This window comes from Amborella trichopoda, chromosome 6 (assembly GCF_054954075.1).
Source record: "Amborella trichopoda isolate Santa Cruz 75 chromosome 6, AtrichopodaSantaCruz75HAP2 v2.0, whole genome shotgun sequence".
NCBI classification, from domain to species: domain Eukaryota; kingdom Viridiplantae; phylum Streptophyta; class Magnoliopsida; order Amborellales; family Amborellaceae; genus Amborella; species Amborella trichopoda.
This window is the reverse complement of record NC_142341.1, coordinates 8,267,718-8,292,784: the sequence shown is the minus strand read 5'-3', so window position 1 is coordinate 8,292,784 and position 25,067 is coordinate 8,267,718. Positions and strand designations below refer to the sequence as shown.

The 25,067-nt window shown below is 33.0% G+C and overlaps 1 protein-coding gene and 1 long non-coding RNA gene across 2 annotated transcripts; one reads left to right on the top strand and one right to left on the bottom strand.

The window, feature by feature from the left end:
* The first annotated feature begins 1,285 nt into the window (after positions 1 to 1,285).
* On the top strand, positions 1,286 to 1,799 carry LOC148781541 (uncharacterized). Its single transcript, XM_088869929.1, has 2 exons — positions 1,286 to 1,651; positions 1,731 to 1,799. Exons 1-2 carry the CDS (start codon positions 1,286 to 1,288, stop codon positions 1,797 to 1,799), a joined length of 435 nt encoding a protein of 144 aa, XP_088726055.1.
* Positions 1,800 to 20,470: 18,671 nt separating this feature from the next.
* On the bottom strand, positions 20,471 to 21,295 carry LOC148781540 (uncharacterized). Its single transcript, XR_016057643.1, has 2 exons — positions 21,027 to 21,295; positions 20,471 to 20,757 (listed from the first exon to the last, which is right to left on the bottom strand). It is a non-coding gene; the product is annotated as an uncharacterized LOC148781540 (long non-coding RNA).
* Positions 21,296 to 25,067: the final 3,772 nt, after the last annotated feature.

The window sequence follows — 25,067 nt, the reverse complement described above, 5'->3', positions numbered from 1 at the left end:
AATCAAGTAGATCTATAAGCATATGAAAATCTTGAAAATGGATGGTGTAGAAAATATGTTGTAAATGCACTATTTTTTAAACTTAAAATCTTTTTATTTTTCATGGTCATAGATCTCGATGTCAAGATGATCAATCAAAAGGTTTTTCAACATTAAAACTACTTTTTCCAATAGATTTTTGAGGTGCATCCGTAGTTCTACATTATAAGGTTGTATCTTTATATAAACTTTTTCCATTAAAATATCCTATATATACTGAGTAACTCTGGTTAGATTGTACTTGATCCATAGGACATAAGCTCCGAACCAAACCTAGTTTTGGTCAAGGTCAAATAGATCCTTCCCCAACTCATCGGGTCCATTTTATGAGGCTAGACTTGGACCTAATTGGGCCAACCAGTGGGTCTACGGGTCAAACCGACCCGTTTCCCACCCCTCCAGGGTGAACATGGAAGTATTTATTTTTTTCGCCACGTTTGGCCATAGAAGCATGCACCCATTCATTATGATTAAGTGTGGGTGTTCATTTTTCTTTATTTAATAACAAGAGTACATAATTTTATTAATCTCAATCAAAGGTTACAGCTCTTCAAATAAACAAAGAATCAGAAACTTATAAATACAAAAGAGAAGCCCAAGCTTAGCTAATCCATCTGCCATATCATTAGCCATGTTTTAAGGAGACCTCTGGCACGATCCATAACCTGTAATCACAAGGATCGCAATTTCCATGGTGGCGTCACTTCCTTTTACAGCAAGTAATTATATTTTTGGGAGTCCCCTTCGATCTTTAAAAAACCCCACCAAATTTGTCCACTGTCAATTGAAGTCTTTGTACAAGTGTCGTCAAATCAACGTGATTTGTTGAGACACATCAACATGGACGAGCAAAGCAAAAGATCACATGACCATCACTAATACAAACAACTCTTCCAATTGGATGAACAAAGCAAAAGATCACACTTTAATGAAGAGCTCCTCCAATACCGATCAATCCTGGATTCCCCAAAAGCTACCATCAAAGTTTAATTGAAAACAACTAGCCATTAGAGACACCCACCTTCCTTTCAGCCTTATGTTAACCACATTCAGATTAATGAGATAATGCATATTCAAAGGGATCTCTAACATAGAAGTTCCTCTACCTTCCTTAAGTGATTTCAAACCATATCCAAACTTTATGCATGATCTTGCTCTTAATAACCTCCTAACTATTTGTTTGCCTCCTATTAGAATCTTGGATAAAATTCTTCATGCTATATGGATGTATTTATCGATCTTGAAAATGGGGAAAGATATTGTTGAAACTGATATGAGGTGTAATTTTTTTAACCTCCTACATTTGGGGGTCCGCAACTGTAAGCCAAGAAGCTTACGGTCTTCACCTCCTAGGGGAACTTTTAAGTTGAATTTTGATGGTAGCTCCTTAGGGAATCTGGGCTCAGCGGGTTTTGGAGGTGTTGTGAGGGATTGGGAAGGAAAAATTATGTTTACTTATGCAGGTCCTTCAGGGGAGAAATCTGCAAATTATGCTGAGTTCTTTGCTCTTCTTCAGGGTCTTAAGCTCTTCGGTGGGAAACACATTAGGACAATTTGTATTGGGGAAGGGGACTCTTTAAATGTTATCAACTGGTGTAAGAGGGAGAAGAAGGTTCTTTGGGAATTGCGTTCCTTCTTGCTTCAAGTTTTTTCTATCTTTCTATTTCTTTTTCCTTTGCTCATGTGTATAGGGAGGTCAATGTTTTGATAGATACTCTATCGAAGAATGGCACATCCTTAACCAACTTAGTGGTTTCTGATGTTGTATTTCCATAATTTCCCTGTAACCCCTTTGAACTTTTAATAAGATCTTTGAACTTCTCCAAAAAAAAAAAAAAAAAATAACCTCAAAGTCTGGGATACTTCTCTCAAAAGTCATCATATTCCTTTCCAGCTATAAATTCCCATAAAATGGACCCTCAAAAAATTTCCCAAATTATGCCCTACCTTCGGCAATCGATCCATCTTCAATTTGTCATGAAAGAAAGATTCGTCATGAGGGGAAGATTTTCGTCTATATACAGCCAAGTCATACTTTACTTTGGGAAAATAATATAATGAGACCATTTACCTTTGGTACAAGGTGGTCATAAATAATCTTTTACCATTGGATGTGAAATTGGGTGGCCGCATTTATTCTATTGACCATGCTCAAAGTTCAAAAGAATTTTTCTCAAACTTCATGATACTCCCAAGCTATCGGATTTCACATCGGATGGTCTCATTGTATACAACCCCTTTTACTTTATGTCGTGGTTATCTTTGACTTGGGTGACTTGACATTTTTTTTCAATATCACCATATCGTGATGCATGTTATAAGTAAAAGAGATCATAATGCTTTGTATTAATTCAAAAAATATACGTCACAGTAAACACACATACAAAATTTATAGAACATGTAATTGAAAGATACTGCAAAACTCCTATAGGTGAAAATGAACAGTGATTTCGCCTACCCTCATCACCATCCAAACTTCATCGCACGGTGTTATCTGGTAGTATTTCAATTTTCATTTTATTTTTATTTATTGGAATAATCTGAAATTTGGAGCGTGTGTATATCTAAGTGAAGCTCAGCTAATAAAAACATGAAAAAAATAATTCGTAAAATATAAATTGATCAAAATACCCTTGTTAATTTTCAGAAGTATTTTGGTCAATTTATATTTTGTGAATTATTTTTTCCACATTTTTATTAGGTACATCTCACTAAGATATACACACGCTCCAAATTTCAAGTAATTTGGATTTGTAAAAAAAAATTTAAAATTGAAATAATACCGGACAACTGTGACCATGCGATGAAATTTGGATGGTGATAAAGATAGACAAAATTACTACTCATTTTCGCCTATAGGCATTGGGAACAATTTTCCCATGTAATTCAGCTCCCTCTTTATTATTGTTCTTAGCTCCTTCTTTATAATTGTTCTTACCGTGTAAGAATTTATTTAATGCATAGATCATAATAGCAATTGAATGCTTCTATAACTTGATTGACTAATTCTTCCAATATGTTTGCTTTTTTAGTGTATTGCACATAGTCAGTCATTTTTAAACATTGTATCTTAACCATTGCTGGTTTAATCTCTCTGAAATATTAGAAATCAAATGCTAATAACATGATATTCTACATTGTATGGAAGAATGAGATATCTACCTCTATCAATGAAAAACATTAAATATTTGGGCTTGATTAATTAGATTAAGTGTTGATAATCACATACCATAATGCAACACAGAAAAAAAGGTCCATCAAACCAATGAAAGGTCGTTGCTTAGGACCACGGTAATTGGTATAATTATGTTTTGCTTCAAAGATATAATCTCTGGTTCAATGATTCTATATTTCAACGATATACATTAAGATATTCAATATTGAAATTTGTCCATGCACCATAAGCTCAACAAAGTAGGACCAACTATATAAGGCAAACCAAAAATTGGTATAACTCTCAAAAACACAAAAATGGGAAAAATATCCCCCTAAAATGGGTCAAATTGTGCTTCCATTGTCAAAGAATCTGTGGAATATTACATCATTGTTAACCATAAATTTCTCATTATAAGAAATTGAATAAGATCATTACCCCGTACATGAATCATATATTAGTGATTTTTTATTTTTAATGAACTGCATAAGAAAATTTATCAGGGAAGATTTTCTGCAGTGACAATAGAGAAAAGGTGCAACCTACCTAAAATGATATAGAGTGGATGGATCAGGTGGTCCTATTAATTACACTGATAAATCGACATGAATAGGAGTTAAGCGATTATAGTATGCTTTTTTACTTATTTGACGTTTTAAACCAAAATAATCAAAACTAGGATGAAATAATAGTCTAATGCTGGGAACATTGGACTGGTCTATTAGCTATAACTATGGGTCATCCTATGCTTCCAATATCTGATTACGCTATCAAGGGAAACCAATGGCCCAAAAAACCACAAAAATAAAAAATAAAAAATAAAAAAACATGGTCCAATGAGTGCAAAATTGGAGAATAAAAGTAAATCACAAAAGTCAAGATCTCTGTGTAACATTGCATAAAATATGGTCCATTTTGTAATACCAAAAATGTTTTCTAGACCGTATATAAATCTTCGCTATTTTGTTTTTCAAAATTTCCTATGGTAGAAAGAAACAATTCAAACATAAACAAAAAAGCCCAAAGACATCAAATGAAAGAATGGAATAGTATACTATGTTTATCGTATCAATAAGGGGGGGCAAAAAATACACCAAACAAAACCCGAAAGCCATCAAATAAAAGAACTGAATAGTATACTATTTCTACCGTATCAATAAGGAGGACAAAAATTACATAATTCTAGGAAAGGTTTTTATACTTCCTCTACTAGATGTATGTTATATACTTCCTCCCATCCAGCTGTTCCATTTGGATTAAGTGAGTTTTTATACTTCTTCTACTAGAAGTATGTTATATATTTCCTCCCATCCAGCCGTTCAATTTGGATGAAATGAGCCACTGACCGATGCCTCAGGGTATGTTAGTTTTAGTTGTAGCATCATTGCAATGCTCAGAGTATTTTAGTTTTAGTTGTACCATCATTGCAATGGAGCACTTGAAAGCAATATTAAAAAAATATCTTCAATAAATTACAATAACCAAAATATCTTGAAAGAATTTTGGTCATCTTTTTTATTGAGAATATTTTTTTATACTTTTTAGAAGTGCGATTTAAGAGATTTAAGAGAGAAGTGAAAGTTCAAATTTAATATCAAAATACTTTGTAGAAAAAAATTAAAATTAAAATTAAAATTGTGTAGAGGTGTGACATTGTGATTGGGGTCAGCTCAACTGTCCATTCAAAATAAATAGTTGAATAGGGAGGGGAAGTATAGAAAGCATGCCCCAAAAACAAACCCCATCAATAATTATCTTATATGAAAACTGAACATTAAGTATATTTCTGAAAATCAAGATCACATCAATAACAATTATATTTCATATTCAATGAGGCTATTTACTTTTGATACAAGGTGGTCACAATTCCTTACAACTATTTGATGAGAAATTGATAGCTTGAATGCATCACAAAGTTTGAGAAACTTCGTTTGAAATTTGAGCTTAGTAAGTGGAATAATTGCAGCCACCCAATTTCACATCCAATGGTCAAGATTAATGTGACCAATTGTATCAAAGGTAAATGATCTAATTCTATACTTTCCCTTAAATTTTTAGATATAAAAATATGAAGGAGAGGAAAAAAATTTACAATAACGTCTTATAACTTTATTATGACCAAATATATCCCCAGAAATAAAACGCCATTCCCTATATATTCTTGAAATAAACTCGCTACTATAATTTCTCCACTAATGGCTTTTGTGTAAATACGCACCCAAACTTATGAAGATCCACTCCTGCATGTACCTTCATAAATTTCACAACTACCTTTGAAATCCAATGTACAAAGTGGAAATGAAAATACCAAGAGTTGGGTAAATATGTGGGAATTTGACACCTTTATCCTATACGAATCTCTCTTAGCAACCAACCAAAATTTACTAAAATGAGACATATTTCATGCACCCCATCAACCATGCCGACGTTCATGGGAGGAGGGTGTATACAGAGGGTGTATACATGACTCTGAATCATGGGAGGAGGTATGGGTATGTGCCCCGTTAAAAAAGATTGTAGATTCTAATTTAAGGTCTGGTTTCTATAAGGTTGCCACCTCAAACAATCCAATTAAGGCACACCTCTAGATTTTATCATGTACTTTTGGCGTAAAATATTTTTAGGATTATTTGAAAATATATTTTCATATCTAATTATAAAATTTAAACTCTAAAAGTGGTTAAAATCAAGTAGATCAATAGACATATAAAAATCTTGAAAATGGGTGGTCTAGATAATATGTTCTAAGTTGCATTATTATTGAGATTCAAAATCTTTTTCTTTTTTATATTCATATATATCGATGGCAAGATCGAGATGATCAATTAGAACGTTTTTCAACATTAAAACAACTTTTTCAGATGGATTTTTGAGGTGCATCTGTAATTCTACATTTTAAGGTTGCAACCTTATATATGCTTTTGCCTCTAATTTATTCCAAATAGCGCAGTCCCTCCTCTAACATTCCTCATCTCCGACATCCCGCAAATCAAACCATGATGACGTATATTAACATTAGTACATTAAAGTTTATATAGAGCTGAGGCTCTCAATAGTCAATAGGAAAAGGATCTCCACCCCTCCCCCAGTCTACCAGTTGCCTCTTCCTGCACCCCATATGTGTGGTCATAACTGCGAGTAAATCCTTCATCACTCCGTAACCAAGAAAAACCTCTGCTCATTGAATTCTCTCTCTAAAATTCATTCTATATTATGCTACAAATCAGATTGGGCGAGCAAACATGTATTGTAGCAAAATATATATTGGTTCTTGCATAATCTAGAGGGGTGTTAGGGACCTTATATAGATTGGGCAAACATGTATTGTAGCAAAAACCTCAGCACCTTATGGAAAACTCTCTGTAAAATTCATCTTCAAAAATATTGTATCTCTCGATTGAAAACCTAAACATTGGTCGATTTCAAATAGAAGAAAAGCTTGTTGGGCTGCCAGAATTTGCAGGGCTTTATTAGAACAAATTCAGCCGAGACTTGAAAGAGTCATTGCGGCAAAGTTTAGGAGCAGAATCGGAGCCCTACTCAATTAACTAATAAATCAAGCTCACACGCTAATCACATGGGACTCACCTTTGGCCATCATATTTGATCAAAATGCAGCCATAATTGGCTCGTAAAACTGATGTCTCCCCTTCATTTCACAACCATTTCACACACTGATTTTTAAAGCATTGATCTCTTAACACACACTCATTGATCTTAGCACATGGACAGGACCACAACCATTCAATTTGAATTTTAAAACAATTTGGAATTCTCGCCATTCTCAAATACCTACTGATCATCATCTAGAAAATCCTCTTTGGCCGGCATTCTGAAAAAATTGTATTCACCTTCAAATATGCAACGCAGAGTCATGATTGTTTCCATGTTTCTCCACAGATTTCTTGAACCTGTTACTCAACATTGCATCTCCGATAGCTAACTCGAAGAGGGCCCGTCTGAATACCATGTTCAAGAAAGCCTGTGGAAAGCATGAAAACATCAAATCTTGAGCTGGCTAAAAGAATGAGAAGAGAACCATGTTCAAGAAAGCCTGCGGAAGGCATGAAAACATCAAGTCTTCAGCTGGTGAAAAGAATGAGAAGCGGAGGAGAGATGTAATTGGTGATATGGGGAGGGTGCATGGAGGCCCTTTTATACACGTTTTGTGATGGAAATAACTAACCCCGTATCAGAGCATGACCCGGGCTTCTCAACCATTCTACCCTACTTGGCAGTTTTGTAAACTGTCCTCAAACTAACATCACAATCTTTAGGGAGGGACGTCCATTTGGAGTGGTTTCCTTTTTCAGTTATTGTGATTAGCACATGTTTGAGGGGCTTGTTTACCTTAATCAATGTATCAAACTATTAAATCACTACATTACATAGGAAATTGTTTTACATAAGGCGTCAATCTTGCAATGCGTGAGCAAGGCGCACCTCAAAAAGACACTAAAAAAGAGCATTTTGATGCTCGACAATTTTCAAATTGATCTTCTCCACCTCAAGATATATGGATGTGAAAAAAAATAAAAAATTCCAAGCTTTAAAAATAAATCTACTCGATCTGCACTATTTTTGAAATTTTAAATTTTATAATGAGGGGTGAAAATAGATTTACAAATCATTGAAAAGTTTTCTACATCAAAACTACATCTTTTGGCAAAATGTAGAGGTGTGCCTTACTTCTATAACATAAGTTCAGCACCTTACATAAACCTCACTTACAAAAGAATATTAAGGGTGTAGTTTGTATAAGGTGTCAACTTTAAACAAACAAAGTAGGGCCCATATCTAAATAGGGCTAAAGGATACAGATCTAGTGCCTAAAACCCTTATGATGCCCATAAAATCTATTTTTAACCTTTATTATAAAATAAAAAGTATATAAAGAGACCATTTAGTTTTAGCACAAGAAGTTCACAATTACTCTTGTCTTTTAGATTTCAAATCGGGGAGTTGTGATCATGTCAATGATTAGATTCGATGCTAAAAATAATTTTCTCAAACTTCGTGGCACACCCCAAGTCATCCAATTTGACATCTGATGGCTATGAATAATTGTGACCTCTTTGTAAGAAGGATAAATGGTCTCATAGTATACAATTCATTATGAAATTTGGAGTTCAAAATATAGTGTAGATCGAATGATTCATAAACACATAAAAATTTAGAAAATAGATGGTTTAGATAATGTATCACACAATTACAGAATTTTCAGGACTAGAAATATTTTTTCATTATTATTATTATTATTATTATTTTCTTTTCATACATCTTAAGTTGACACAATGTGATGCATCTTATGGGTGAGAAGACTAATTGTAGGGCTTTTAGATGTGAGAATAATCTTTTCGGTTAGGATTTTGATGTGTTCCGTACTCCTATAATATAAGGTTGAAAACTATAAAACTTTTTCATTTTGTAAAAGGGTACAACAGATGTACGTCCAAAATGTTTTCCCACTAGCCTAAGTTCCCATTCATATTAATATCCCATAAGTATGGTAGAAGTTCAAAAATGAAAGTGAATGTATTAAGTAAAAGCACCATATCAAATTGGGGTCGTAGAGGTATCGTCCTAGTGACCACGTTGTGGTTTTCATTCCCACCACTAACATCATCCCACTAATACCTTCAAAAAGCTAACTCATAATTTATTTGAAAAATTGGGTAGGGGCCTCTTTTCCCTATTTAATTACCCAAAAAGAAAAAAAAAAAGCATTATATCAAACTAAAGAGGATGTGGTTTGTATAAGGTTGCAACCTTAAATAATCCAATTAAGGTGCACCGCCAAATTTTATCATAAAATGTAATTTTGGTATAAACAATTCTTAAGATTATTTGAAAATCTATTTTCATAACTAATTATAAAATTGTAAACTCCGGAAATGGTCAAAATCAAACAGATCTATAAATATATGAAAATCTTGAAAATAGACAGTCTAGATAATGTGTTCTAAGATGCACTATTTAAAGGACTCCAAATCTGTTCTTTTCATACTCATCCATCTCGATGTTGAGATGATCAATTAGAGGGTTTTTCAACATTAAACCAACCTTTTCCGGTGGATTTTTGAGGTGCATCTTTAATTCTACATTTTAAAATTTCAACCTTATATAAACTTTTTCCAACTAAAAGAAAACATAAGAGTTTTGAAGGTGTAAATAATTGTCCCATTTACCTAATTTTTCATTCACAATATTTATTTATTTTTGTCATTTTACCATTATTTTATTCATGAAATTATCCATAAAATAAAGAGAATTGCCAATATTAGGGCGTTCTATTCCCCCAAACAATGTCTCATCATATAAAGTAAGGTCTTGAAGATCCAAACGTCAATTTTTTTTCTCTCCCTTTTTTTTTTCCATCACTATGCATGAGGGCGGGTTTCAATTCACAATATTAGAGAACGAATAAAGTAAGGTCTTGAAGATCCAAACGTCATATTGTTTTCTCTCCCTTTTTTTTTTTTTCATCACTATGCGTGAGGGCGGGTTTCAATTCACAATATTAGAGAACGAACTTGTATGCCGCAAAACCATCTTGTATCATATGCATAATAAATACTAGTAATATGCACGTGATATTTAATATTAATCACGGAAACATTTATTGTTGAAAAATATTTTCAATACAACATGGTTTTAGAAATTATTGAATTTATCCTCACAATTAAACAATTTTAGTAAATAATTATGATTTCTTTAAGGATCCAATTTCTATGCGGCCAAGCCTGCATATGTAGAAATGCCGGCCTCCTAATAAATCTATTTTTAGATGGAATTTAGGACTTAATTTTTAAGGATGTGTAACCTCTAACATGGAGTTTAACACGGAGATCATGAATATGAAAAAATAAATAAATTTTAAAACTAAATGAATAATTCTAATAAGAAAACATTTGGATCGTTAGTTTCTATTGTTTTTAGATGGAACACCTACTTGCATCCATCTTTAAGATGGATGCTTTACCCGTTCTAGACTGTATACGTAGAAATGCGGTCCAGCCCGTATGAAACAATTTTCCTTCTTTAAAACCATGAAAGAAATAAATAATTTAGATGTACTATTTCTGATAAAAAAAGATTAGAGGGAGACAAAAAAATTGCAAATCTAGGGAAATTGAGGGTTCCCTATGTCCAAATCATATTTATGTAGTATAAATTTAGAAAAATTGGAAAATAATTTTTTAGGTTTTAAAAATATTTATATTAAATTTTTTATAAAAACCTATTTGTGAGGATTTCTCACGGTTTGTTATAGCATTGGTAATAAAAACATGTTGTTTTTTCTATAAATAAGAATAAGATATTTAAAATATTTTACTATTTGATATTCAATAGTTTCTAAATCGATTATGCTATTTTATTTTTTGATTGAAAGGTGCTCAATTTTTTTATTGGCTACTTTTTCTCATATTTGGAATGCAATATGTTACACTACGGTATTTAACGCTTACGGACAGAGAGAGAAAAGGCCCGCTCCTTGCTTTTTTAGAGGGACCCCCTCGCTCCTTAAGTTAAGGGAGCTCGACCCCCTTCAGGGGCTCGTTTCGCTACCGCTACACTCGCTAGCTACACTCGACTCGTTACTCGACTCGTTGCTGTTAGGCACGCACAATAGAGTTAAGTTCAAGGGCTTCTTGAGTAGTAGTGGAGACAGAGGTAGGATCCGCTTTCAAATTCAAATTGGTGTCATCAACAAATTGAGATTAGGCAATCAAAGCCCATTTCTTAAGTTAAGATTTAAATATTAATGTCTCTTTCAAGCCATATATCATTAAATAAATTATCATGATATATTATTCTTAAATACAAATATTCCTCTAATACATGTTGGGCATGTTGCATTTACTACAAAAGAAGAATGATAAATCCCAAGGAATTTTTATGAAGACAAAAATGATGATTGTGGATATGCATGGGAAGGGTTAAACGTATGCTAGCCTATGAGATTGTAATATAAAAAGTAACATGACTAAAGTTGTAAAGATAAAAAGATTGATTAAATATATTATATCACCCACGAAAGTAATACTTACAGTATCTCGTAGATCTACTATTCCCTTTGAAGATTAGACGTTCTACAATTTTGTGCCACTTAGTTTTGCACCACCCTAAGTAAAAAAGAAAGTTTTGGGTCACAATTTAGTTTTGGGTCACAATTTTATTAAGTTAAAGGCTTGCAATAAACTTGTACAGTTTTCTTAGGAAAAACTAAGCAATTTACCTTCAAATAAGCACCTTCTAAATTCGACCCTTCTAAATTCAACCTCTGTAAAAAAATAAAAAATAAAAATAAATATATATTGCATGGAAACAACATTAGAGGAAAGAAAAAAATAAGATCCATAAAAAACAATAACCAAAACAAGTATAACTTCAAATGCGCTTCATGGAAATTTATTTACCATGCATCATTTGACCAAATAACGAATTTCCGTTCTCAAAATGAAGAAACTCTATCTCATTGCGCCTTCCTATCCATTGTTTTTGGTAAATACCTTTCTATCCATATTTGCCTATGACAAATCATGCTTTCTCACTCTCATTGTTTTTTTTTTATCTATTTTTAAAGACAAATATTCCAATAATACACGTTGGGCATGTTTGCATTTAGTATGAAAGAAAAATGATAAATCCCAATGATTTTTTTATGAAGACACATGCATGCAAAGGGGTAAACGTATGCTAGTCTATAATAATAGAAGTAAGGTGACTAAATTTGTGAAGATAAAAAGACTGATTAAATATATTATGCCACCCATGAGGGTAACACTCACATTATCTCGCAGATCTATTGTGCCCTCTGAAGATTAGCCCCCCTATAAGTTTGTATCATGTACTTTTGCACCTGAGTCAAAAAGAAAGGTTTTAATCACAATTTTATTAATACATGATTTCTAACAAATCCAAAGCATATGAAATGCTGGCAATGAACTTTGTCTTTTAGTAAAAAGGCTTGCAACAAATTTGTATACTTTGCTTTGGAACAACCAACAAATTTACCTTCATGTTAGCACCTTCTAAATTCAACTCTTCTAAATTGACCTCCATAGATTAGGTATGAGCTAAAGAATGAATAACCAATATTCATATTCAAACCATTATTGTGTTCATAACATATTATATTCAAACCATTAATTTTTTGGATTTTTATTATTTGAAGAATTACTATCCACCCAATATATATATATATATATATATTGCATGGAAAGAACATTAGATAAAAGAAAAAAAAATAAGATCCATAAAAACAATGACCAAAACAGATGTAACTTCAAATAAGCTTCATTAAAATTTATTTACTTCAAATAACTATCTCTCTGGTTTCGGTATGCTAAACTCTCTCTCTCTCCATATATATATATATATATATATATATATATATATATATATATATAAAATAATTTTTTTAAAACATGTTGCAATTAATATGAAGAAGAATGATAAATCCAAAGAATTTTTGTTATCTTTTTTTTTGGACTTCAATAGCTTTAAAAATAACTCTCCTCAAAGAAGGGAAAAAAATGCATGGAAAAACCATGAGAGGAAAGAGAAAATTAAGATCCATAAAAAATAATAACCAAAGCATACCTAGATTTGAAAGAAGCATCGTGATTGTAGTCGGAAAAGAGAGCAAGAGGGGAATAAAGAGGATTTTAGGGAAAGAGTTTTGAAAACATTGATAGAGAGAGGGATCTGAGTTTTGTAAAATAAAGGAGATTTATTAGGAAAGAAAAAACAGGGACATGTCACACAAAAATAGAAAGGGTGTTGCTCTTGTTTAATATATAATAAATATTTGTTTTAATGTTAAAATATATTTTCATTGAGTGAATGAAAAACACAAAGAAGATAAGAGAATAGAGAGAAAAAGAAAAAAGAAAATGGAAAAGAAAAAGAGCGGTAAGGGGAAGATATGGAGGGAAAGAGAGAAAGAGGAAAGGAGGTGGAGATAAAAATAGTAGGTATTCCGCATCAACTAAGTTTATAATCTTGCTTAATATATAATAAATATTTGCTTTAATGTTAAAATAGATTTTCATTGAGTGAATGAAAAAAACAAAGAGGATAAGAGAATAGAGAAACAAAGAAAAAAGAAAAAGAAAAAGAAAAACAGCGGTAAGGGGAAGACATGGAGGGAAAGAGAGAAAGAGGAAAGAAGGGGGAGCTAAAAAGAGTAGGTATTCCACGTCAACCAAGTTTATAATCATATTAGAAGAAAAACAAAAGATACAACTAAGTTTATAATCATATTAGAAGAAAAACAAAAGATACAGCTAAGTTTATAATCATATTAGAAGAAAAACAAAAGATACATCTAAGTTTATAATCATATTAGAAGAAAAACAAAAGATAGTGCCATTGAAGTTCGGTTTTAAAAAAACAAACAATCATATTATTTAATCAACTATAAGATAGGAGGGATTTCTATGCACTATAAATAGAACGAGCATGTATAAAATAAAAGAATGTTTTTTTTTCTTTTTTTTACAAAGTTACATAGGAATGGAACTGCGACGTTGTGCTATGAAAACCTAACTACACCATGTTGACCCAATCTCAATTCCTTATATAATAAAAGATTGTTTACAAACCATGTATGGCACCAAAGTTACTTGCATCTATACCTCATTTGGGAAATTTACTAAATTACTCATCACATGTGAACTATTTAACATCTTACTCTTGTTTATTTATCTTTACAAATAGCCTATCATTGTTTTGATGAAATATCAAGTTGCTCTCAAATGACGTATCAAAATGAGTTTTTAAATTTATCAAATTACTCCTTAAATAAAATTTTAGACGGTTCAATTTTTAAGTGTGTTGATAAATTTTACTATTAACCTAGGCCCATAGACTAGTTGCATCAACCCTCACAAGGACTCGACCCAAAATTATCCCAAGCCAAAACTTACAAAAAGTTTAAGTCTTGTGGGTTAATGTCCTTTTGACCACCACTGTTTAAATGCTAATTCAATTTCCCATAAATTGAAGGACTATTTGAGCTCCAATGGTCCATTTGACGCTCTAAGACTTCTTCTACCTGGACAGCCCCAAAAAACGTATAGCCTCGGCCATAAATTGTTGCCCTAGGGTTACGCTACGGCCAGTGCCAGCCTGTTGTTGGATTTGGTGCTATCCAAAATAACCTACATAAATAAATAGCAAATTTTTTGGGATTGATTGAGATATTTTCGTATTATGTGGGATTGAGATATTCATGTGGGATTGAGATTGATATTTGATAAGTTTCCTAAGAGAAATAGAAACTCTTGGATATATCTTTTGGTCTTTTGAGATATATGTGATATAGCATAGACTTCTAATCTTATATATATGGGATAAAAGTGTAGAGAATTTTGTGTGCCCTATTTACGTCACCATATGGGAATGGTGGTTCCTCTAAAGAGAGAAATAAAGTCTCTTATACGTAAGATGTAATTTCCTCTTAGAGAGGAGAGTTTCCTATGAAGAGAAACATTACATTTCCTCTTAGAGAGAAGAGAGCTTCATATGAAGAGAAACATTGATGATGCCTCCTGAATACTCTCGTAGAAGTGAGAGGTTGGTTTCTTGTAGAGAAGCAGTTCTCATGGAGATTTTGAATTGTTTCCCCTTTTAATGAGATAAAGTCTTGTTTGTTCTCAAAATTATTATCTACTTAGATAGTGGTCTAGTTATGGAATAGAGATGAGAGAATTGGCATGGCACCGTTTGGGAGAGCAGATTTAAAAGAGTTTGCTCAATTGGATATTTTGTCGAGGTTTGATCCAAAATCTTTGATGTAACTTTCATTGGTATAGTGGATTTCAGTTTGCCATGCCCGTGGATGTAGCTCTCTTAGGTGAACCACGTAAAGCTTTATGTTCTTGTAGTATGTATTTCATGTTTTATTTATTGTACTTTATTTGCCGAAAATCAACCCATCGGGTTAGAGCTTCCGCACACAACAAGTGGTATCAAAGCACAACACCCGCTTCAGCTTGGCCAGGCCCTCCTTTTCCGGTGTTTTTTTATCATTTTTGCTTCATTTGTTTTTGGCCTGATATATATATATATCTATATATATATATATATCATTTATCTTTGTTGCGCTGAGGTTACAATTACTTTTAGTCATCCGATGTCAATTGGATGGCTTGGGGTGTGTCCTGAAATTTGAGAAACATTTTTTCAAAATTTGAGTTTAGTCAATGACACACTCACATTCACCTCATTTGAAATCCGAACAAGAGTTCTTGTGACCACCTTGTACTTAAAAAAAACAGGATATGGTTTCTATAAGGTTGCAACCTTAAACAATCACCTTCAAATTTTATTATAACATGTAATTATGGTGTAAAAAATAATTAGGATTATCTAAATATCTATTTTTATATCTAATTATAAAATTATAAGCTCCAAAAATAGTTAAAATCAAGTAGATCTACAAACATATGAAAATCTTGAAAGTGGACAATCTAGGTAATGTGTTGTAAGATGCGCCATTTTCAGGACTCAAAATCTTTCTTTTTATCATATTCATACATCTTTATGTCGAGAGGATCAATTGGAGGGTTTTTCAACATTAAACAATATTCTTTGATGAATTTTTTAGGAGCATCTGTATTTCTACATTTTAAGGATGTAACCTTATATAAACTTTTCCAAACATAAATGATATTTTTATATGCTCTTTTTACTTATACATATCGAGAATGTTTGGTCAAACCAAGTCAGATCTAGGTTTTGACCTTGTTTGGATCAATATGAAATGGATCATTACCTGACTTGTTGGATCCATTGTCTACGTCTAGACCTGGATCCACTCTGGACAACCGGTAGGTACATTGGTCGTCCCAACCCATTTCCAACACGTAGATGTTGAACATGAAAGTATTTCTTTTGATCTTCACATTCGCACATACAAGCAGTCGCCCGCTCATTATGATCGGTATGGAATCCATATTTCGTAAATGTCCTTTAATTAGTGTGGTGTCTTTCACACATGTTTATAGGGAGGCTAATGGGGTAGCCGACCTTCTTGCTAAGGGGGGTACTTCTTGTTCTTCTGTTCTTGTTTCTGACGATGTAATTTTTTTTTTGAGTAACTTCTAATAATATCAATGATCTTGGTCCAAAAAAAAAAAAGAAACGAAAAGAAAAGAAACTCCATATTTAGCGAGTCGATACACTAAATCATTGGCTTCACCAAAAATATGAGAGAACGATTGCAATTTTTATTGTTCTTCTGCAGTGCTTTAATAGCATTAGATGCTAATGCTTTTTCTAGATTTATCTCATCTGTTACGAGAGAAAGATTTCATCCATATGCAGTCAAGTCTAGTGTTACAAATACCAGCTGGTTAGAATCAGAACCAGCCGGTTAGAACCAGAACCAGCATGTTAGATCGGAACCAGTTAGGGCCGGTTTTGGTGTTTTAATATATATATATATATATATATATATATATAACACCACAAAAAAGAATCTGGACCAAAACCAGCTAGAATGCACCCAAACAGGTTCGTTTTATAGTTAACCGATCGATTTTTTAACCGCACCGGATCGGTTCTGAAAAAAATCTCTATAATGCTTCTAATGCCACGCTTTTGCCGTTATTTTTAACAAAGCCGTTATATTTGACAGAACCCATGACTTTTGTCTTATTGAATATTTGATTCAAATGTTCTCGCATTTTCAGCCTTCTTAGGGTTTTTCCGTCAATTAATAATTGAAATTATTGTTTTAACAGTATAAAATGAAGTAATTGCACCGAAAACACACAGAAATTTGATGTTTTGCCTGTTTTTCGTGTTCTTTGCATATTAAAAAAAAATCACCATGATGCATATTGTGGCCTTGTTTTTGAATTTTTTTATCAATGAAAATCTAGGAATTTTGTAGATAACAGATTTAGTCAATAAATTCTACTCTGAATTTCATTTAAAACACTAGATTTGGAGCTCCATTTTCAGCAACTAGGGCATCAACTCAATTTTATAGCTTGGTTTTGAAAAAGTCTGCCATACTCTAGATTGTTTATTTAATGTTTTTTTTTTTCAATCAAAATCTAGGGCTTTTGTAGATGATGGAGTTAGTCGCAAGATTCAATTCCTATTTTCATTGAAAATCTGATATCGACTCAATTTTTGAGAACTGAGTTGAACAAATCTGGCATACTCCAGATTTTTTATTCAATTTTGGTTTCAATCAAAATCTAGGGCTTTTGTAGATCATGGAGTTAAGTCACAAGATTCTAGTCCTAATTTCATTGAAAATCCGATATTTGGTGATCGATTTTGACATATTACAACATCTATTCATTTTTTCTCAACTAAGCTGAAAATCATCTGCCAACTGCTCAATTTGATGATGGATTTTTACAACTGAGATCACATGTATGAATTTCACGTGACGTTTCATGTAGTATTTTTGTTAACATGATTTTTTAGTTGCTCGAGTATTTGTTTCCCACTTTGTTTTGCTAAAAAAAAAATTATTTTGCTCAAACATTATTCAGTTACCACAATGGAAAAATCACTTAGTCACTTGAATTCGAAACTGGTGGGTTTTTACAGTTCTTTGGGATTTTTAAAAGATTTAACAGTAGACATCAGTGTCAATAATTAACACACTCAGTGTTTGATGTTTTACTTATAAAGGTTTTTTTTGTTGTTCTTTATTAACTTGGGGTTCTAAGCTACAAGAGACTTGACCTCTATAATGATCTATGAAAGTGCTTTCGTTTTATTTTTAAAAATATTGTTATTTTTTTGTACTTTATTATCATGGGGTTCATCGAATTAAGACTGCTATGGGAATGCATAGGTTCTGTGAATATTTTTTAGTTCATTCAACTTTTATATCCATTAATTGGCTATTTGATATCAAACTACTCTTGGTTTGGCAGCAGTGCAATTGCAGTCATGTATGTTCAAATGTACATGTATCTAACTAGGCATGTCTATCTATGCATGTGGAAGAATGCACCTTTGTTTTCTATGAGCATCAACAGTATCTTGTCATACATGTGGTGTGTAATGTATTAATGTGGGCATTATTGTATGTGATATATAGGTGTACAATGGTAAAATATGTTAAAAAATGGACAAAGATATCTAAGAACCAAAATTGTCAAGCCTTCACATAGAGCAATAGCATTTGGTGAATTGGCCAACTCAGGCATCTGGTTTTTGATATACTTCCGAAACCAGAACACATCCCAAATATTATTGTGACTCCAAAACCTCATCCTAGTGGCATCTAATGCCTTTCAAAACATCATCAACATCCAAATGCATTACTACTAGCCATTGTTAGTTGGACTTTGTAATTCCATCAATTGAATTAATATCAAATTCTAAAAGGAGAAAGTGTATATAGATCCAAGGCTCTAAACAATCAAATTAGAGTGCGCCTCAAAAATTTCATTAGAAGAGGTTGTTTTGATGCCCAAATATCCTTAAATTGATCATCTCGACATTAATATGCATGGACATGAGAAAAAATAGATTTCAAGTTCTGTAAATAGTGCATCTTGTAATACAGTTTTGGACAGTCAATTCTAAAGATTTTCAAGTTTTCATAGATCTACACTGTTTTTCATGCTTGAACTTTTATAATTAGAAATGAAAATATCTTTTCAAGCTATCACAATGATTTACAATATTGCAACCATATTTCTCGATATTATTTGAATGTGCACTTTACTTAGCATCGGCTCTATACAAACCTCACCCATAAAAAAAAATGTTGTATTGCTTGAAAACCTTCACATAACCATTTTAAACTCGAGATTCATCAATATGAAAAAGGGCACAAGAGTTTTTAGTATTGAAAGATGTGCGTCTTGCTTTTGTACCATTTTTAAAACTTTAAATCTCCTAACAGAGAGGATAAAATTTTCAAGGCATCCTACATTAATTGTTTAAAAGTTGGGGAAACTAGAGTTGGGCCATCTAATGGAAGAAAAAATATATCACTTGACAAGTCCCTCCAAACTGGGCCCAAGTATAATCATGTCAGAGGAAACATGGAAGCTAGGGGTGGCAACAGACCTGGGCCCAACTTGGAAGCTAGGAGTGGCAACAGACCCGGGCCCAACTCGGGATACAAGGGTAGACCTAATCTAAGGTAGGGGTTAAAAAATTGGACCCGGTGGGTCAGTTTAAGGTCTAAATTTTGGACCCGAATATTATTCAGGTCCAGATCCAGTCGGGTCTGAGTTCGGGTTTAGTAATATTTTTTGGGTCTCAATATATGAAATATATTTAAATACAGTTTAGTTCATAGGTATTTTAATTTTTGGGACGGGCCGGGTTTGGGTCCATATCGTTTTTTTAGATCTGGGTCCAAGTCCGGCCAAACCCTGGCCGAGACCAGACCCGACCCGTTGCCATGCCAATTTACGTATATTTTTTATTTACTTACGAAATGTAAATGACAAGAACTTCGTAGAATATGTTAACCCCATGTTTAGAATCCGATACATATGTAGTTTATCAAATAAAATTTTTTAAGGCAAAAGACATAATCTTACAATAATGCGTTGGAGCCTTGTGTGGACGGAATCCCTATATTCCTCGAAATTTAACTTTTCCTAATTTTTCTAAATAAATCGCTCATATATTTCCTCAAGTTTTTGGCATTTGCCCGAGGGAGTTACTATACAGCTTGCACTCGATCGAGCATATATTGTATGTGTTAAAATATATGCTGCTCCTTTAAGAGCATATTGTCCATTTGATCTCAGGTAAAACTCAGACTAAGGGTATTTTTAAGACCTCAAATTTTAGAGACATAACCTCTTGAAACTATAGGCCAATCTCAAAAAAAAAAAAAAATTCAAATTTTTGGAGGGCAAGATTTGAGTGTTGCGGAAGTCTAAGTTCTTTTAAAAAATAATCATCTATGATTCATAGGTGTATCTCAAGTTTTCAAATAAAAAAATTTCAAAATGTTTCTTTAGTCCGAGGGACTTAATGTACTGTATGCTCCCACATGAGGATGGTTTGCATGCTTATTTGGCAAAACAACAATGTCATACAATACACTGAGCCCATTTAGTTCTCTTAATATCCAATTAAAATTGGAAATGTATACAATGAGACCATTTATTTTTAATACAATGAATTTACAATAATAATTATTTTTAATTCAAGGAGCTTACAATCAATTATGACATTGTATTCGAAACAAATTGGTTGATGATGTGTCAAGACACAAAGTCCAAAATAAAATTTTTCTACTATTGTGATGCATTTTTATCTATTGGATTTCACATCTAATGCCTAAAATTTGATTGTGATCTCATGCCAAAATTAAATGGTCTCATAGTATACAATCCCATTAAATTTTCCTAAAATTAAACATCTTTTTGACATCCCCACATCATTTACTCGTGATCCATAAAAATCAAACCCAGTCTCTTTTTTATGTATTGACAAGAAATTTTCCATTATTTTCATCGGATATTCACAACCCAAACTATCTCACCCTCATCAAATGTCAAGTGATCAAGACCCATGGACGCTTAAATCCCACCCTCAAAAAGGAAATGTACCTACTAGAAAACAAATACAAATAGTTAGCAGTCTCTAATTCATATTTGACATAAATAAATAAAAACCCATAATTCTACCCTTCCCTTTGTTTTCATTTGAACAGTGGAAAACCAGCGTCCCTCACTTGGTTCAAACTACAAAACTATCCTCCATATGACTCATTGATCTTAGTCTTCTCGACGAACACACACAAATACACATGCCCACAACCACAACCATTTCATTTCAACTTTAAAACTAATTTGGCATTGGCGCCATTGACAAATACCTGCAGATAATGATCTGAAAAATTCTCTGTGGCCAACATTCGGATAAAATTGTATTCTCCTTCAATTATGCAATAAAGCATCATGATTGTTTCCATGTTTATCCACAGCTTTATTGAACTTGTTACTCAACATTGCATCTCCAAGAACTAACTCGAAGGTGGCTCGTCTGAATACCATGTTCAAAAATGCCTGTGGAAAGCATGAAAACATCAAATCTTCAATCATATGAAGTTTCTAGAGAAAGTTCGTTCAGAGGAGAGATATAACTGGTGATATGGGGAGGGTGCATGGAGGTCCTTTTATACATGTTTGGGGGTGAAAATAACCAACCTCATCTGACACGCATGACCCGGTCTTCTCAACCATTCTGCTTCACTTGGCAGTTTTGTAAACTAACATCACAACCATTCCATTTGGAGTGTTTTCTTTTTTCAGTTATGGTGATTAGCACATATTTGAGTGGCTTGTTTACCTTATATTAGATGAAAAGGTTTAAATAAAGGCATCAACCTTACACTGTTCAAGTAAACACTGTTCAAGTAAGGTGCACCTCAAAAAACCAGTACGAAAAAGTGTTTTGATTTTGGAAAATTCTCAAATTGATTTTATCGACCTTAAAATATATGGATCGTGACAAATATATATATATATATATATTTGAAATCATAAAAATAATAAATATTGTAATAATTTATCTGAACCTTCTATTTTGCAAGATTTTCAAGCACCGTATCAAACTAAAGAAAACATAGAGTTATGAGGTATAAAATAACGGATTGTATACTATGGACCCATTTACCTTTAGTTTATGGAGGTCACAATTATTTATAACCATCTGATGTGAAATCTGAAAGCTTAAGTGTGTCACAAAGTTCGCAAAAATTCCATTTGAACTTTGAGCTTGGTCAATGAAAAAAATGCATCTACCCAATTTCACATCCAATGGTCAAGATTAAGTGTGACCATCTTGTATCAAAGGAAAAATATCATTATATAAATTGCCTTTGGGGAAAAACAAAGTTAAAAGTGGATACACTATAAAATAGAGCCACCTTGTAGGGTAAAAGATTGTTGAAAAACCATGTATGGTACGCTTGTATGTACACCTTATTTGGGAAATTTACAAAATTAATCCTTACATTAGAATTATTTAGCATCTTATTCATCTATATTTATCTAATTACAAATAGCCTCTCATTCATTAATTTTGAATGCTTGTCAAATAACAGATCAAATTGAGTTTTTAAATTTATCAAAACGCACCTCTTAAGTGTGAAAGAATGACTCGTATGATCTAACCGGAGTATATGCTCTTTTAATTTTATTTTATTTTAAATTTTTTTTTTTTTCTTCTTGACTTAGACCACTTACAAGTAGTCATTTTACAATAAAACAACTTCAAATAAAATAAAATAAAATAAAAGAATAAAACTAGGATCTCAAGAGCTTGAAGCCATTCAAAACCTTTCTTTCGATAACAAAGAAAAAAGAACCTATGCTTTGGAATGGAGAAGACAATAAGTAAATAAGTAAGAAATAAAAGAGGGTGTCAGATATTACTTCAATTGGCCTTCTTACACCACACACTGAGTCACCACCTTCTGATGGTGCAGGATCTAATTGTCAACTATCAATCTCAACCAGGAAAGCAAGATTTGGACAAGCCACACCAATAGAACGTAAACCTCATTGATCACAAATTCAATAGCTAGGTGAACCCCCTTGATAACCTAGTTTGACAGAGATACTTCTCTTTCTACCTCACCCCTATAGACTTAACCCCAATGTAATATGAGAGATGATGAGAGACACGAGAGACACCATGAGAGAGAGAGAGAGTGGGGTGCGCCCCCTTTTAGGGTTTCTTTGAGAGGAGAGAGAATTTCCAAGATGAGAGAGGGAGAAAAAGACTTTCTAGAGTGGGGCAAGCCCCCTTCTTTGGTCAAGAGAGAGAGAAAACTCAAGAGATGGGACGTACCCCTTCTTTTTTTATGGGAGACAGAAGAGAGAGATTTTAGGTGTAAGCAATATGGTGTAGAGATTTTGGGTAGGGTACTCCCATTTTTATAGTGTTTGAATAGAATTAAGGTTTTTTACTGTTTTCCATGGCTTGCCACTCATGTGAGATTGAATATGCACAATTGATCCTGGGTGACTTGTGGAATAAGAGATATGAGCTCTCAATTCCATATATGGACTATCAACATTCCATAAAAGGTGTTAGAACCATTATTCCTCACTTCCTAAATAATTTTTTTATCAATTAATTCAAATAAGAAACTAATATATGATAATATTATCATTTCTTCTTTTATGCATCAGTCTTCTCATACATACAAAAATTTCATTCAAAATTTTCGTAAAGATTTAAGCTTTTTTAAAACAACACAAGTTTATCTCTCAAACTTTAGAGCTTGATCAAATAAAATAGAAGGTTACCTAGGTGGGGCATGCCACCTATTGTGGCACATAATCGGCCCCACCTATTTTGCTATGGTGGGCCCAAAAGTCCTATTGGGCCTCCCATACAATTATATTATTTTTTTATATTTTTCAAAAAATATAAAATTTTTATTTGAATATTTAAATCAATATATCTGTTTTTATAAATTTAAATTTGATAAATAAAATATATAGAGACTTAGAAAATTTCAAATAACAATTCTAAAAAAAAAATTATATATTATTAAAATAAACAAAATTAAATACTTTGATAGAAAAATGATCTATATGGTTTAGGAATCAATATGCACTTGGACACTCCATCTCCAACTGCGGACTTCGGATAACACATGCTTGCTCAAACCAACCCTGCATTACCCATGACCTACAGTTCATATAGGAGATCATTAGTGGGTCACCAAAAGTTTATCTAATGGACAAGAGGTCGCAGTCCCAGCATATGGATTTCATGAACCCTGGAGACGAAACCAAGGTCATCCTGACCTGATGCAATCCATTACTCAATCGTGCACAGGGGGTATCTCTCGCACATGCACACAATTCATCTTGAAAGATGGTTCACTTTCTTAAAAATGGCTATCAATGTGCATACTGTGATGGTACAAATGACGAGACTTTGGCTCCGTCTCTAAAGGCTTCCATCACATACAAGGGTCACACAATCCATCAGCTCACTCTTTCGGGCATACTCCGACCTCATCAAAGGATAACATATCTAAACCTCATCGGTTTGTTTTTCTATGTCCATGTAACATGGGTTTTTCCCAACTAGACTGACCTAGCACGTTAAATACAGTCTAGTATCAACAAACATCGTTTACTTAGTATGATCCACATGGGACCACACTCTCATTGAGTTCATGTTCTACTATATAATTCATTTTACAAGCATTTAGAAGGCCTTTAATGACCACACAGAGCCAACAAAGTGAAATGTTAGATGGTTCAACTTTAAAGTGTGTTTTGGTAAATTTCATTTTAATATAGGACGTACACAAGTCGCGTTGAACCTCACTAAGACTCAACCCAATAGTTACATGGGGGGCAGGCTCAGAACTAGAATCAACCCCATGCACTAAAAATATATTAGAATAAAATATAATAGAAAATTTGTAATTGTGTATATGGGAAATTAAAATAGAGATCTATTTCATTTTTTGAACAAAAAATAGTCCCATGATTTATATATTTTGGGATCATTCGGTTTCTATTTTCACCAAACGGTCTATTGTTTGATACTTTGATATATTGAACCAATTTTTTTTTTTTTAATGTTACAAATGGGTTTCCTAAGCCCAAATAGTTGAAGATAACGGCCACCCCGTTCCAATTCCTACAAAATGTCGAAAGTGGGGCGTGTTTAGAGTAGAATCGTCGAGAACCCACACGATATCAAAAGTTCCCACACAATATCAGAAGTCGAGCGTGTTTAGAGTAAAATCGTCGATTCTCGACTAAACACAACCACAACAGTGAATCAGGCAAAATCGTCGATTTTATGTTGACGGCCACCCTGTTCCGATTCATACACAAAAACGTATCGATTGATTCTGCGTCGAATTGTACTACAATGAATC